Consider the following 13,629-nt stretch of genomic DNA (forward strand, 5'->3'; position numbering starts at 1 on the left):
CCTGCTTTATCGAAGATTATTTGACCATAGAGTTGAGGGTCCATATCCAGCCTCTCTCCTCTGTTCCACTGGTCTGTGTGTCTGTTTTTATGCCAGTACCATGCTGTCTTAGTGATCACAGCTTTGTAGTAAAGCTTGAAATCAGGTAACGTGATGCCCCCAGTTTTGTTTTTCTTTTTCAACATTTCCTTAGCAATTCGGGGTCTCTTCTGATTCCATACAAATTTTAGGATTATTTGCTCCAGCTCTTTGAAAAATACCGGTGGAATTTTGACTCCTACATACTTTATTGCAGGTACCACTGTAAATGTGATGGTGTAATCTATTACAGTAGATAATTTGATATCTGGTATACACCTACCAACTACTGCATAATGACAAAACCACATATTTTATATTACATAATTTTATATTTGTTCTACTTTAAATATTTTAAATTTCCACTATGACCTCTTCTTTGACCCATGAGTTTTGAGTATGTCTTTAATTTCCAAATGTGTGTTTTATCTATTTGTGGTTGACTTTCAACTGAATTTCTTATGTCAGAGGCCACAGTCAGTAATATAAAGATTATCTGAGGGGCACCTGGGTGGCTCAGTGGGTTAAGGTCATGATCTCAGGGTCCTGGGATCGAGCCCCTCATCGGGCTCTCTGCTCAGTGGGGAGCTTGCTTCCCCCATCCCTCTGCCTGCCTCTCTGCCTACTTATGAACTCTCTCTCTCTGTCAAATAAATAAATAAACTCTTTAAAAAAAGATTATTTGGAACTGGTTGAGATATATTTTAATTTGGTATATGGTAAATTTTTATAAATGGTCCATGTAAGCTTGAAAAGAATGTATATTCTCTAACTTTTGGATGCAAGTTCTATAGATATGTCTGTTCTATCTATCTGGCTAATTTTTTTTATAATTTCTATACTCTCAACTACTGTCTATTTGTTTAATAAAAGATATCTTTTTAAATGGTCCACTATCATAGTGAATTTATTAATTCCTTCCTGTAATTATGTCCAATACTGACTTATATATTCTAGTGCTTATAAGTTTAGAATTTTATATCTTCCCTGTGAACTAAAGCTTTTTTTAAATCTTTTCAGTGTTCCAAGATTCATTGTTTATACACCACACTCAGTGCTCCGTCTAATACGTGTCCTCCATAATACCCACCACCAGGCTCACCCATCCCCTCATGCTGCCCCCTTCCAAAACCCTCAGTTTGTTTCTCAGAGTCCACAGTCTCTCATGCTTCATCTCCCTCTCCAATTTCCCCTGATTCATTTTTCCTTTCCTTCTCCTAATGTCCTCCATGTTATTCCTTATGAAGTAAACCTTTTAGTATTATATAGTGACCTCTAAAGCCTAATACCTTTATGCTTTTAAGTCTTTTGTCTGATATTACTATAGCTATATTAGTTCTCTTCTGTTAGTGTTGTTCTGTGTATTTTAATTCTTTTACTTTAAAACATCAAGGGAAGGGACACCTGGGTGGCTCAGTTGGTTAGGTGTCTGCCTTCAACTCAGGTCATGATCACAGGTCCTGAGATCAAGTCCTGCATTGGGCTCCTTGCTTAGCCAGGAGCCTGCTTCTCCTTCTGCCTTCCACTCCCCCTGCTTGTGCTCTCTCTCTCTCTCTCTCTCTCTCCCTCTCTCTGACAAATAAATAAGCAAAATCTCAAAAAAACTAAATCTTAAAAAAAAAACCAAGGGAAAATGTCCTCCAAAGACTTCTTCTCATTAAACTACAGAAATGAGCAACAAATTGAATGAGTTCTACAGAGTTGGCCTAGTCCTGAAAACTAGTTTATCAACAATAATTTGTAAAACAAATCCCTAAACATTAATTTCAGGAGAATCAAAAAGGAATGTGAAGATTGTGAATGAAATGGGATGGAGGAAAAGAAAGAGAATAGTACTATTGCACCAACACAATCCCTCTCATCTCCAACAAGACATGTTTAAAAAGCTATTTTCTTCAAACTCACTCACGAAGAAAAAGTGATGTCACCTGGGCAAGAATTCCTACCATAATTTAAACCTGAGACATATTTCAAGTCACACTTCAAAATCAACTTGATTACATTTATCCAAGAAGCAAACTGTTTTAGATGGCTGCAATTCAGATTAAAGTCTCACTTAGGACTCTAATATGTCTTTGATTGAGTGAAATGTGATTTGGCTAACAACGCTAAGAAGGCGCAAGGAGAAATATACCAAATTACCAAGATGTCAGGTCTTTTTGGAGATTGCTCATGGAATCAAATTAATGTCAAATTAAAGAGAGGGCCAGATAACTTTTTCTAAAGAATGTAAGTTAGCTTTTCTGCACTGCATATACCAAGGACATATGAGGACAAAGTGAAAGCAGTAATACTAGGAGATAGGAGCTTGGTTTCTAGTCTCTGATGTGATTAAAAAGCTGTATCACAGACAAATCACTTCAGCTCTCTGATACTTAGTTTCTTCACCTCTAAAATGAGTGTTGGAATAAAAATGTCTTGACCTAGATTCTAAATCTAATCATCTATAAGTCTGAATCTAGATAATTCTTAGGGATAGCATCATAACTGAAAGGGCATCAAGGGGCTATAACATCAAATTAATTCATGAAATGTTAAGAAAAGCAAATTCTGGTAAAATCAGCTGGTTTTCCCAACATGTTACTCTAAAAACCATCTAGAGATGTTCTCTAAGATACTCTTTTCTAAAATGAAACTTTAAAGCATATCAAAATTCATCCTTGATAGGTCAAGCCATAAAATTAAGGGGAAAACAAATGATGAAATGTATTTTGTTCTAGAAGGGAGTCAAGTATGGTTATAAAAAGGATCTACTCAGGATGTTCTATGAAAGTGCTTACTTTGAAATTATCTCTCCTTCAGGTACAAAATCATTCTGACCAGAGAAAAGTATCAACAGTGGGTCTGAGAGCCCAGCAGAGCATTAAGAACTAGAGACCACCAGCCAGAGATGTGATGGTAGGTGGCCTCGATGCAGCCACTTTACCTGTCACAGAAGAATGCACAGATTCCTCTATGAGAGAAGAACCAAACCACAGTGCTGTTTTTTAAAGCAGCATGACTAGGTGGAGAGGGCAGCCAAACTGGGGAGCAGGTGAAGCAGTGTCTGTTCTTGGTACTTACTTTGATCTCTAGTAACGCTGGAACTTACAGAATGTGAGTCTGAGGACAGCAACATGATGGCAGTCCCAAAGCTCCAGCAGATAAAAGAAAAAAATGCAAACCACTGACATGATGAAAATGCATTCTCTTTTTGTGCTCTGATCCTGGCAGTTATCTCCACAAGGAAGGAGACATGTGTAAAGGTTAGAGTGTTTGCCCCAGATTTTTCCCAATCCTCTACCTTTCCAGTTTGGAGACATGGTACCATGCTGTCTCTAACTTTTAAGAATTCCATCAATCAATACATCTAAGGGTGCTTCATATTTTATATGAAATTCATTTTGTAACTCTATTAGTAGCACAAAATGAAATCCATGCCAAAATAAGTAAAATTTCCGGAATAGTATCAAGAGTTTTCTTTAGAGTTGCAAAGACTTCCACTCCTTCAAATTGCTATTTTGGTCATCTTCAACATCAGAGTGACAGAGAATGAAAATTATTGTGCTAAGGAGAAAAAAATACACCGCTATGCCTTAGAGAGCTTACTCTGTGATTAGATAGTAGCCACAATCATTTAGCAGACATCCCTCTTCTAGTTTTACCTTACGAGTCACTGATTTAGGTGTCTTTTTCTCACTTGATGAAGGCGAAGTCTCCCTGGAAATCATGTCTTCCAAATCAGAGTCATTTCCCTTCTTATTTTTTCCTGAAAAAGAAGAGGGAAGAATTGATCAAATGCAAAGGGCTACTACACAGAGAAAGGTTGTGCCTTAATGAGAAAACCCAAGCTATACAAGGGGAATGTTTGTCTACTTTTCCTATTGTACAGTCATCTCATCTTTATCTCCTGTTTTAATCACTTTTCTCCCTGCTTTAAATAAATAACACAGCAAACATGATCCTTCTTCTAGGATCATCCTCAGAAAGTTAATTTTTGAGCAGTCCCTTTGTTCCTACTTCTGTATTATTCTTCAGGTAAATCCTAAATATGCACAACTTCCAGAACCTATGCATTAGGTATCACAGAAGATCATTCTTCTGTCTTTCAGGGTCTACTTCTTAGATGAAGAACAGTGTGTTACATAAGTCTCACTTTAACTTCTTGAATTATTAATAACAAATAAATTAGCAATGTGTTAATGTATACAGAAAGTCATTTCAGGCTTTATTGAAGAATATAATATGAATTCTTCCTAGGAAAGTCATTGCTATTTTATTATAGGATCATTACCCTGTTACTTTAACTGCACAGACTATTTCATATAGAAGCCAAAGGAGATATTTTTCTCTGATCTTAGAACTGAGCATTCAAAGTACTGTTTTTTATATCATGGCAGCCTTCAATATTATGATTTAGAAATTTTGTGACATGGTATGTTACAAAATCAACAATACAAATATAGTAAAAAAAATAGTAAACATATACTTTGGAAGTAAAAAAGGTTATTCACTAATGTGTTAAAAAAGACAAATAAAAATTGTGAACTATTATAAGTTAATTTTGTATGTACATATTATAAAATATCAATGAAAAAACAACATATCAAAACTAACGTGAAAGTTAGCTAAAGCAGTGTTTAAAACAGGAACGTATAGCTTTAAATACATTTATAACAAAAGCAGAAAAAAATGGACAAAAATGAGTTTTATAGTCAATCATAAAGGCCAAGTAAAATTGAGGAAACCCCCCAAAAAGTAGAAAGACATCATAAAGAAATACATCTCATAGAAAATAATTTAAAACAACAGGTCAACAAAAATCAAAGACTAGTTCTTTGACAAAAGACTTAAAAATACGCAAACATCTTTCACTAACCAATTTACTTAATACTGAGAAGGAAAAAGGGCAGAGCCACAGACCCAACTATCATTTTTAGAAGCACCATTAGACAAATTTGATGAAATGGAAACTTCTACAGAGAATTATAAATCATCTGAATCTACCTAAGAATATGTAGAAAGCATGAATAGTATAACAAGCACTTAAAAATTTAAACCAATAATTAAAAATCTCATCCCCAGGAGGTAACAGACATGCGGGCCCAAAGATGCTTCCAGATGAGATTTTAGCAAACTTTCAATGAACAAAATTTCTTTCTTATACTAACTATTTTAGAGAATTTTTTAAAATGTAAAATTATGTAATTTATACTAAAAGGTCAGTAAAATCCTTACATGAGAACAAAACATGTAAAACACAAGAAAAAAAATAAGCCAAACTTAAAAATGGACATCAATGCAGAAATCCTAAGTACCATATTACTAAATGGTGCAATGGAAGAACGTGTAGACTAAGTTAGATTTATCAAGAGATTTCAAATTATGACCAGTATCATAAAAATCTATCAGTGTCATTTGCTATATAACAAATGTCAATAAAGGACAGAAATCATATTACTATCTGAACATAGAAAAATCATTTGAAAAATTTAACAGCCTTTCAAGGTAGAATAGAACTATTTTAACTTATAAAAAATGTTATTTAAAATACTGAGACAACATTAAGCTTAATGGTAAAACTTTAGACACAGTCTCATTTCTTTAAGAAAAACATAAAATGCCTGCTACCACTACCCTTATTTAACATTGTATAATATATAGGGCCCAAGCAATAAAACAAAAGAAGAAAGGAAAAAAAAAAACCTTAAGAATTGGAAACAAAGCAAGTAAATCGTATTTGCAAATACACAGAAAATTAAAGAGACTCTGTATCATATTACTAGAAATAATAAAAACCGTCTGACAGGATAGCTGATACAATAAATTAGAAACATTCCATAAACCAACAATAACCAACTAAACATTGCAACAAAAGAAAATGTATCATTTACAATAGAAATAAAAATAAAAGGTAACTAGAAATAAACCAAAAATAAATAGTAAAAATTGCAAAATCTTACTGAAGTTTACAAAAAGTAGAACCCATATTTATACAGAAGAAAACTGAGTATCATAATAATGGTAAGTAGCTTCTAAATTAATCCACAGATTTAATGCAAATCCAACCAAAATTTAAGCAGGATGTGTGTGTGTGTGTGTGTGTGTATAGACAAACTAGAGAATACAAGTCCAAGAACAGCAAAAACAACTTGGACAAGGAAAACAGATTGGGGCATTTGCCCTATCAGATATCAATACTGATTATAAGTTAAAGTAATCAACAGTGTGCACTGGTATAGGAGTAGAAAAATAGAGGAAGAAAAGAGAACAGGGATTCTTAAACTCAAGTACCTAAGAGCATTTACTCTTAGATAGTGGTGGCACTGCAGATCAGTAGGGAAATCATAAAATAAATGCTGTTGGGACAACTGGCTTTCCTGCTAGGGAAAAAAAAAAAAAAAGATTATATCCCTATCTCGGAGCCTGATAAGACCAAAGATGATAGTATACAAAAAAAAAAAAAAAAAAAAAAATTATTACCCAATCAGGGAACAAAAAAAAACCAAAAATGATAAAAAAAAAAAAAAAAAAAAAAAAAGACTATTTTTATTCTCTCAGGGTAGGAATAGATTTTCTAATTACAAAAGCACAACTTACAGAAGAAAATATTGATAAATTTGAATATTAATTAAAAGACACTGTGAAAAAAAAAAAAAAGACACTGTCAGTAGGGGTGCCTGGCTGGTTCAGTTGGAAGAGCATGTGACCCTTGATCTCAGGGTTGTACATCTGAGCCCCAGGTTGGTTGTAGAAATTACTTAAAAACAAAATCTTTAAAAAAAATGGAAAAAAAAGGTACGTCAATAGGGTTCAAAAAAAAAAAAAAAACATTCACTAGGAAGAAGTGATATGCACCTAGGATATATAGAGAATTCCTGAAATTCAGCAAGACAAGCCAACAGGGGAAAAAAAAAATGAGTCAAGTATATTAAACTAGCTGATACTCTTAGTATGAAATAACAACATCCAACTACTGCTGATTTGAGAATAAGTAAAATTTATGCCATGTCCTCTGGGCAATTCCTCTAACCACCAAAAAAGCTGAGCAAAAAGACATGGGTCTCCTGAATGTTGAGGGTACGTATCTAACACTCACTCCTGTTACTGATGCTAAAACTGTACCATATCCTCCCATAATCCTTGACATTAAATGTTACTGCCACTATTGCTTCACACTAAGATTCAAAGAACAGGGAATTCTGTGAACTTAAAAAGGAGCTTCATATGCTAGGGAGGCAAATTTTTTTTTTTAAATGCCTGTAAGAATTATATACAAGCAACTCACAGAAGATGAAAACCTACAGGTCAATAAATGTATTTTAAAAATACAATGTCACTTAATAAACAAATGAAAATTAAAGTAACCTACCACTGATGTTCACTTCTGTCTATGGGGAATTTATCACTTAATCACAACCAGAAAATAGGACAAAATACATTGAAACAACAATTTTCAGACATTGCACAATAAATTATGATCTCAGAGAGAGGGGAAACAAATGAGGTGAGTCTTATGATTGCCCCAGATTAAGACCTCAGGGAGTTTCCAGGTCATAGCTCAGGGAGAGAATTGAAAGAGAGTCCAGTGATCTCATGAACGGCAGAGAGAGAGATCAAAGCTCAGAGAGACTGTGGCAAATAGAATTTGCAGGGCAGACTATCAAGAGAGGAGGTAGCTAGCTATACAGAACAAGAGAAGTCTGAACATTTGCAAAGAGATCCTCTCTTACTCTTTGCAGAATATGGGTCTGCTTATATGTAGGACAATCCCTGACATCAAGGAAAATCACTGGAAAGCAGCAGAGATTAGTAAGAGCTAGGAAAAGTTTGTGTTCTTATAATCCAGAATGAGGATATCTCACAATACATGGGATTCCGGGGAGGGTTCACAGGACACACACTTCTTAGCAAAACTAAATTATCCCCAGAATAAAGGCTTCCTTGTACCATCTTTAAGAAGCTTAATAGCAAGCTTCAAAAAGAATCAAGTTCAATTTGAACTTCAAGTAATAATACAACTTCAAGGCAGAAAATACCAAAACTTTCTTAGAAGAATTTTTAAAAAAATCCAGCACCCAAAAATTTGCAAAAGAAAATTTGCAACACCCAGCATCCAGTAAACAATTAACAGGGATGCATAGAAGGAGGAAAATATGTCCTATGACCAGAAAAGTCAATCAATAGAAATAGAAAGAATAGATGATGAAATTTATAAACGAGAACATTTAACAAGCTAGTATAACTTGTATGAAGGCGCTCAAGGAAGTAAAATAAAACATAATGAGAAGGGAAATAGAAACTAAAAATGAAACCCATATGGAATTTCTAGTGATGAAATACATAATATATGTACTGGATAGAACTAACAGCAGATGAGACAGTAGAGAAGAAAAGACCAGTGTATGTCAACATACAGCAACGAAATGATCCAAAAATGAAGCACATGGTGGGGGTGGTGGGGCAAGACTGAACAGAAAGTCAGCAAACTTCAAAAGAAAAAAGAGGGAGAGAGATACCATGCTAACATTAGTCAAGAAAAAGTTAGAATGGCTAGATTAGCATTAGATGAAGTAGACCTCAGATTAAAGAGCATTATCAGTGATAAAGATGATATTACATAATGACAGAGGCTGATTTATTAGAAAAACAGCAATTCAAAATCTATATTCAACTCATAGCAAAAACCCAGATTAATATGAAATAAAAACTAACAGAACTGAAAAGAGAAAGACACATATCCACAAAACTTTCTTTCAGCAACTGACATAAAAGAAAAAAAAAATCAGTGAAGCCTTGGAAGATTTGAAACACACTATAATTCATACTGTCCTAATTTAAAAGCGCAAAACACTTCACCTAAAAACAACAGAATATATATTGAAGTATGCATGGAATATTTTCAAGGATTATACACTGAGCCATAAAATAATTCTCAATAAATTTATAAGCTATGAAATCACCCAGAGCTTATCATATAAATTATAAAATACATCCTACAAATATTCTCAGATCACAATGGAACTAAATTAGAAATTTATAATATTAAGATATGTGGAACGAGTATCTCCAAATACCTGGAAACTCTAAAACAAATTTTTTAACCTGTGAGTCAAAAAATAAGTCACAAGAGAATCTAGAAAACTTCTTAAACTTCCTGAGGGTAAATAAAAACAGCATATTGAAATTTTAAGGATGAAGCCAAAGGAATGTTTTATAGAAATGTACAGCATTGGATACTTGTATGAGGAAAGTAGAAAGGCCTAAACTCCAACTATCTAAACTTCTACCTTATGGAATTAGAAAAGAAGAGCAAATTCAAAGAAGCAGAAGAATGGAAATGGTGGTAAAAACAGAAATCATTGAGAGAAAAATAATCAACCCTAACAATGTTCGGTTCATAGAAAAGATCAATAAAATTGGTTAATCTTCAGATGCATCAAAAAATAAAAGAGAGAAGAAACAAGCTAGCAACCTGAGGAATGAAAGGGAGGATGACACCATATTTTCTATAAGAATGTAAAGTGTGTTAAAGGATACAAGTAATTTAATGTCATAAGTTTGACAACTTAGATGAACAAATAATTTGAGAGACAAAATCTACCATAGTTCATTCAAGAAGAACTAGATAATATGAATAGCCCTATATCGCTTAAAGAAAGTGAATTCATAATTTAAAATCCTCCCCCAAAAAAACATCAGATCTGAAGAGCTTCACTGGCAAATTCTACAAAACATTAAGGAAAAACACTGGTTCTACACCAATTAGCCATAAAACTGAAGAGAAGGAGACATAAAAACTGAAGAGAAGGAGACATAAACACTATTGTATTCGTCTACTAGGTCTGTGATAACAAATAGCACAGCGTGGCTTAAACAATAGAAATTCAATTTTCTTACAGCTCTGGAGGTTGGAAGTCCAAGATCAAGGTGCCAGCAGTTTCGGTTTCTCCTAAGTCATCTCTCCCTGACTACCTTCTTGTTGTGTCCTCACATGGTCTTTTCTCTGTGCATGCATAGCCCTCGTGTCTCCTCCTCTTCTTAGAAGGATACTCATCCAATTTGATTATGGCCCCACCTGTATGATGTTATTTAACTTTCATAAGCTCTCTAAAGGTCCTATCTCCAAACACAATCACTCTGGGGGTGAGGGTTTCAACTTGTGAACTTCAGAACACTCTGCAGTTCCTAACAACTACCTTGATACCAATATCAAAGATATTAGAAGAAAATTACAGATAAACATCCTCTCATGAATAAAAATGCAAAAGTCCTTAACAAAATTTGCTAAATCAAATCCAGAAATACATAGAAAGGGTGGTATATTGTGACCATATGGAATTTATCCAAAAATATAAAGTAAGCTAACACTTCAAGAGCAATCTGTATAAGTTGCTGTATGAATATACTCAAAAGGAAGAAAAAACAATCATTTCAATAGATGCAGAAAAAAATTTAACAAAATAAAATTCCTATTTACAAAAAAAAAAAACCTTCAGCAGTCTATGAATCAAAGGGAAACTTCTCAACCCGATAAAGAGTATCTACAAAAAATCCTATGGTTAACAACATTCTTAAGAGTGAAAGCCTGAACTCTGTCCCTCTAAGATCTGGAACAACTGAAAGATGTCTGTCCTTAATACATCCTTTCAACAACATATTGGAAGTATTAGCCAGTGCTGTTAGGCAAGAAAAAGAAGACAAAAAGATTGCTAAAGAAGATGTATGTAACTCTTATTCAAAGATAGTATGATTGTATATACAAAAAATCATGAGGAATCTATTTTAAAAAGCTGTTAGAAATTATAAATAAACTTAGCAAGGTTGTGAGATATGCAGTCAGAATACCAAATCAGCAGTATTTCTATGTGTTAGCAAGGAACAATCTAAAAATCACAATTAAAAAATTTAATAATGTAAGAAACCTGAAATACTTGAAACATGCTTAAGACCTATACACTGGAAACTACAAAACATTGGGGCACATGGTTGACTCAGTCAGTTAAGTGTTTGACTTTGGCTCAGGTCATGATCCTGGGGTCCTAGGATGGAGCCTCAAGTCGAGCTCCCTGCTTAATGGGAAGTCTGCTTCTCCTTCTCCCTCTGCTCCACCGCTCCAACAATCTCTCTCTCCCAAATTAAAAAAAAAAACAAAAAACAAAACAAAACAAAAAACCTACAAAGCATTGCTGAAAGAAATTTTAAAATACTTGAATAAATGGAGAAATACATATTGTCTTTGCATTCGAAGATTTGATATTGCTAAGATGTCAAATACCCCCACAGTGATCTCAATCAAAATCCCATCAGGGGTTCTCTGTAGAAACTGACAAGCTAATTCTAAAATGTATATAGAATGCCAAGGGCCTAGGATAGCAACAACAATTTTGAAAAATAACAACACCGAAAGACTTTACTACTTGATTTCTAGACTTATTACAGAGCTATAATAATTAAGATACTAGGACTCTGGAATAAGGACAGAAGTATAAAGCAATGAAACAGAATAAAAAGTCCACATACAATTCTACAAACATATATATTCAATGATTTTTGACAAAGATGCCTAGGTAACTTAATGGAGAAAGGAGAGATGTTTCAAAAAGTGATGCTGAAATAACATGGGGAAAAAAACACCTCAATCCTTATATTACCCCATTTAAAAAAGGAACAAATCAGAGATATAAACTTAATAGCTAAACTACAAAATTTTAGAAACAAACAGGAGAAAAATGTTTACAGTTATGCGAGTCTTAGTACACACACACACACACACACACACACACACACACACAAAACCATGAGGGACAAAAAACCCTGATAAACTGTATTTCCTCAAAATTCACTGTTTGATTAATCCTAATAATTTCTCAACAGCTTTCTCTTGAATTTATCCGATCAATAATGTCCAAGTGTCATATATCACACTTGAATTTCACCTCTTTGATCCCAGTTCTGTCATTTTTGCGGCACACGATTTGGTGAAGTTCCCTAATTTCTCTGTGTCTCAGTTTCATCATCTATAGAACAGAAATACCAACAGTGCCTGTGTCATAAGGACATTATGATGATCAGCTGAGGTATTATACCTGAAACACTCACTACAGTGCTTCACATGGGCTCAGCATTTAAAGTTGGTTATGACTGTTAACGTTTCAAGAATTCACTTTGTTCATTTACATTTTTCAAGATTTATTCCATTAAACCATGTGATTATTTTTCAGTCTGTTAAAAAAAAAAAAAATCCAGGGGCCAGAAACAATGATACTACTGTAGCAACAAACAAGCCAGTGTCCAGATCTTGATTCCTAAATACTGTTCTCCAGTAAAACAAATCTCTTTCTAGAAGTGGCTGAATCTAGGGCCTGGCTAGGGGAAAACTCAAGATAAGCCTGGAGTATCTTGTAATGCAATAAAGTAGCAAAGTGCTCAAAAAAACTAAAGGATGGGGTACGTGAAAGGATAGGACACAGGAGTCAATCTGAAAGTCCTTCCAAGGGCCAGGGCTAGAACAATTTGAACACTAAAATAAGTAACAACTGGATTATAATGAAGCTTAAAATAAATATAAATGAGTTTATACTCATAAAAACAAATGATCAAATAAATAAGTAGGGAAGGAGAAACAAACCTTCTTTACAGGAAAATCTCCCAAAATGTATATATACTCCCTCCTCCAATAGGTAGAGCTTAATTCTTGTTCACTTCCCCACCCAGAGGGCAGACTACACTTAGTAACTCGGTTCCAAAGAGTGAAAAAAGGGAAATACAGTAACTTTACAGCAGAGAAAACACCTCTGGCAAATACCACCTTAACCAAATGATGACCGTTAAGAGTTTCAGTGGTGTCACGTGGATGTCATGTGCCTCCTGAGATGATGTGACAAGAAGAGCACTTCACTTCTGTGGTATTCCATCCCCAAACCTGTAACTCTAGTCTAATCATTAAAAAAAAAAATCAGACAACTGTAAATTGGGGACTATTCTACAGGATACCTGGCCACTATTCAACCTGTCAAGGTCACAAAAAAACAAGGAAAGACTGAGAAACTGACACAGACCAGAAGAAACTGGGGAGACATACTAAATGCAATGTGATATCTTCTGCTGGATCCTGGAACAGAAGAGAACATGAATGGGGAAAAAAATGGTGAAATTCAAATAAAGTCTAGAATGTAGTTAATACTTATATGCCAAGGCCAGTTTCTTTAAGGTTGATTTTGACAAATGAACCCTGGTAATATGAGATGCTAACAACAGGGGAAAATGGATGAGGGGTAGTGTGGATGTTCTATACTATCTTCATAATTTGTCTATAAATCAAAAATTATTCTAAAATAGTTTTATGTCAACAAAATTATCAATTTAGGGAAATAAATTTCTTCAAAGACCCAATTTTTTTTAAATTTTTGGACATGCACATTTTAATAGAATATAATCCCTCTGTTCCATTGTTTTTAATAGAATCCTCCTTATTTCTGTTTTGTCCAAGGTCTCCTCATGATTAAATTCAGATTATGCATTCTCAAATGGAATACCGCATAGGTGAGGCTCCTTTCTCAGCATTTTACA

At 34.1% G+C, this 13,629-nt stretch overlaps 1 protein-coding gene across 1 annotated transcript in view; it reads right to left on the minus strand.

Annotated features, from left to right (window-relative positions):
• Window positions 1–13,629, minus strand: part of LOC111145139 (protein tyrosine phosphatase, non-receptor type 20) — a 98,736-nt gene that overhangs the window by 64,352 nt on the left and 20,755 nt on the right. Inside the window, 1 exon segment of the mRNA XM_022499826.1 lies at window positions 3,723–3,826. Coding sequence (XP_022355534.1) covers window positions 3,723–3,826 — 104 coding nt within the window.

Source organism: Enhydra lutris, unplaced genomic scaffold (assembly GCF_002288905.1).
Source record: "Enhydra lutris kenyoni isolate GAN:26980312 unplaced genomic scaffold, ASM228890v2 scaffoldscaffold12, whole genome shotgun sequence".
Lineage (NCBI taxonomy): Eukaryota > Metazoa > Chordata > Mammalia > Carnivora > Mustelidae > Enhydra > Enhydra lutris.